At 44.6% G+C, this 3365-nt stretch overlaps 1 protein-coding gene across 1 annotated transcript in view; it reads left to right on the top strand.

Annotated features, from left to right (window-relative positions):
• Positions 1 to 2895: 2895 nt before the first annotated feature.
• T265_04440 (hypothetical protein) overlaps positions 2896 to 3365 on the top strand; it is a gene marked incomplete at both ends in the record, with an annotated part of 9696 nt that continues 9226 nt past the window's right edge. Inside the window, 2 exons of the mRNA XM_009169189.1 lie at positions 2896 to 2966; positions 3061 to 3298. Of these exons, the coding sequence (XP_009167453.1) occupies positions 2896 to 2966; positions 3061 to 3298 (309 nt within the window). The remainder of the gene's footprint in view (positions 2967 to 3060; positions 3299 to 3365) is intronic.

Here is a 3365-nt window from a genome sequence, read left to right as displayed (position 1 = left end):
CAGATTTACGAGAAGACACTACTAGCATGCCTCATCAGTAGTATCCACCGTTACACCTGCATTTGTTTTCTGCACACACACAAGTGATGAAACAGCCTGCTCTCAAACGCATAGCACCAGCGGCTTTACCTTTTTCCACCTACCTGTCCGGATGTGTTACTGCCAATAAACTCTAATGACCGATTCATTACAACTAAGAGAATTGGTGACGAGGCCGTTGGCTTCGTGGTTGTAATTGAAATGGCAACACACCGTGTTAGGTATTCAAACGTATTCAAACGTCGTGACCCAAGTGCCAGTTTCGGTCACCCGAGTGTAAGCATTTGCTTCACCCAATCTTGGAGCTTTTTGAGATGGATGTTGCGTTTAGTGCTCCCGTCCGTCCGCAGCTCCACGTCGCTTTTGTCTCGCACGCACATGCGCTGACGTATCTCCTAAAACTACAAATCTGCTGTGTGTTGGAAGAACACAGCTTGATGACTTCAGAGCGTCCTGTGCAGGTGGAAGGAAGTCAGTGGGGAGGGAACACATGACCAGGAGGCTTATGGGTGAGCAGACATTTCACAGAAGAGCCAAGATGAGGGTTCACGGAGTTACAGAATAAAAGTGAAAGTATGAATGCGGCTTTCAGGCAGATATGAACATACTAAGGAATACTTCCTTCGATCTGGATACTCTATCATTACCTAGTGAATGAGTTTGATCGAAATAAAATCCATAGTTTTGTGAAGGTCACTGTGTTGCTTGCCACAAGGCATTGTACGAGGACGGGTCGGTTGATTCGGCAATAATGCTAATTCCTCAAACTAGAAAGTAGACATTCGTTTCATTCGTTTCAGTCAGTACGAGTAGGTAGCTATATAAGCTAAAGTTGTGTTCATGAAATTTCACGGCCCAGTATGTCGATCGTTACCCTCAGTTTGGTTTTGTTCATCTATGCGAATGATGCCTCCGGAAATAAGTTGTAAGTTTAAAAAATTCTAGAATTTAGCAAAATCGATAAAGCATCCCTTTGTATGCAAACAATAAAAGTGCTCAAGAGGATTTTCAACAGTCGTTACAGCGATTGAAAAGAACAGATTTCACAGTGGATTTAACCGCTACCGAATATGTAAGCCTCAGGTGGTTTCGTCATTGATCCACTTCAGTCATTGCTTGTTGCCTCCATAAGAATGGGGGACTCGGCTGTGGAAAAGAAAGTGATGTTGGACACAAGTTTATCGTTCAGTTGGATCGCTTCAAACGAGCTTCTCAGTCAGTACGGTTTGCCAGCCATACCCGGGTTTACTGGGCTGAGAGTCTTGAGGGAAAACGAGTGTTATCAATACAGCAGATACGAGCTCACTGGTGACTGGTGTGAGGCGAGGCTTCAGGTGAGGAAAGAGAACCATTTCTAACTACTTGGTTGAAGGTGGGCCATCGGGGAAAAGTGGAGCAATTCAAATTCCTGTTCGTAAAGAGTTCAAATCAGAGAATGAAATTCCTGGATCGCATAAACGGAGTGATTGGCTTTGGTCCCGGAGGAACCGGTGGAATGTCGTATGTCGCACAAACCCACACCGTGAGACGAAGTCATCAAGTTTTGATCAGCTACAACAGGTACTCGATCACGAAAACCGGGAATTACTCTATTCTATAGTAATGTTTACGAGCTTGACACGTATTTACGCGTTTCAGGATCAATTTGCGCAAGGTCCGCAGTGATTCTTATTCTGTTCATTGTCACACCACCCTCGTTTGAGCGGTCGTGTGGCTGTTTATTAGTTAATAATTATTCCGGTGAGTCCACACCAAAGGGAAGCACTGGACTCGAGTTTCGCCCTTATTAGAGCTCATCAGCAGTGCATATCCAATGGCCGTGCCGGGATTTGAACCCCGGACATCTGACATGCGAGGCGAGCGTGTAAACGCTGCTCTACGTTGGACGTATCTGAATATCACACTTCTGAACAGGCGGACGGGTTCACAATTGAGCGATGTGATTTTAGTGCCCGATTCTAATTCTGTCTAATTACAAGGTTTACGTAGATTCAGTCGCGTTCTCCTTGCATACACATATAATTTTCAAAAACGTATTTTTAAGCTCCCAGGCTTCAATTGTTGTTTTTTTCAGTTTGAAACAGGCAAAGGTGCGGTATACCCAATCTTTGCGAGAAAATCTTCCAGCTGGTGCGGTTGCGTTCAATCGCGTCTCAGACGATCGTTGGTCAATATACGTTGATTCGTGAGTTGCCAGATTACAAATGTTTTGCTGGGATTGACTAGGATTAAGGCGCCTGGTAATGATGGCCTTTATGGCGTATCGTATCGCTGTCCCGCACGAACCAATTCATACAGTCTAACCACAAGGAATCCCCAGGAAGTGTTCGATCAGATTCACGTTGTTTCGTTCTAGTAATCGTGCTTTCGCTGAAGGGCTTCCCGAATTTCTTGTTTCAGTTATTCACCTGGTAAAGTTATCACTCATATGTGTTCTAAATCGTCAGGAAATAGAGTATGCGTTGAAAGATTTTTCTTAGCACTGAAACTTCAATGCTTACGCCCAGTTTGATTAAACGAGAGTATAGGATGACTAGTGGTAAATGCCATTTGATGGATAGTTAAATCCGGGCCTGGAAACATCGAAACCGAGAGATTCACCCGGACTGTGGGTGAGTCCCTCGAAAAAAAACTAAATTAGTTTGTAAATGAAAGTACATTCGCTAATTTTGTGTAACTTGATCTCAAGTAGAACATAAGTTTGACGGAAACCCATACGCCTACCCTACCTGATTAGCCCCAAGAAGAAGGGCGAAACCGGTCGTGGGCTGTCGAGGAGTTTTCAGCAACCATGTGAGTAGTGCATTAGAAAATATATATGTATTGCGATATCTCGAATATCGTAGCGACTGAAAAATGAGGCTGCCTGATACAGCACATTCAGTTGCCCGGAAATATCAAAACCGGGAGATTCAGCTGGGTTCTAGGTGAGTCTCTCTGAAAAACCAAATTAGCGTGCAAATGAGTGTATATTCGCTAAATCTGGGTCACTTATGCCAAACTGAACTACTCTATAAACAGTATCTCCGTTGGAAGGACAACGTTGTGTACGGAGCAGTGCGAATTATCCTTCGAATTGGGCTGTGCAAGGGCGTACGTTCCTGATGATAAGAGAGACCTGATCGCACAGGAGTGGAATGTCCCCGTCGTGGAAGGCGCAATGGAACTCCAACAAAGCCAATTGCACCTCTATGAACCATTGAAGGTGAAAGTTCAGTCAATGGAGTTCGAGTGGCCGCCCCGGGAGCATCATTTCACGGTAAGCAAGTTTCAACAAGCCATGAGGTTACACAGCACGTGTAAGCACTCCTGCCCTTTTCAATATA

Source organism: Opisthorchis viverrini (genome assembly GCF_000715545.1).
Source record: "Opisthorchis viverrini unplaced genomic scaffold opera_v5_76, whole genome shotgun sequence".
In the NCBI taxonomy this organism is placed as follows: domain Eukaryota; kingdom Metazoa; phylum Platyhelminthes; class Trematoda; order Opisthorchiida; family Opisthorchiidae; genus Opisthorchis; species Opisthorchis viverrini.
Note: the sequence above shows the minus strand (reverse complement) of the source record. Positions and strands in the feature narration are given on the sequence as shown.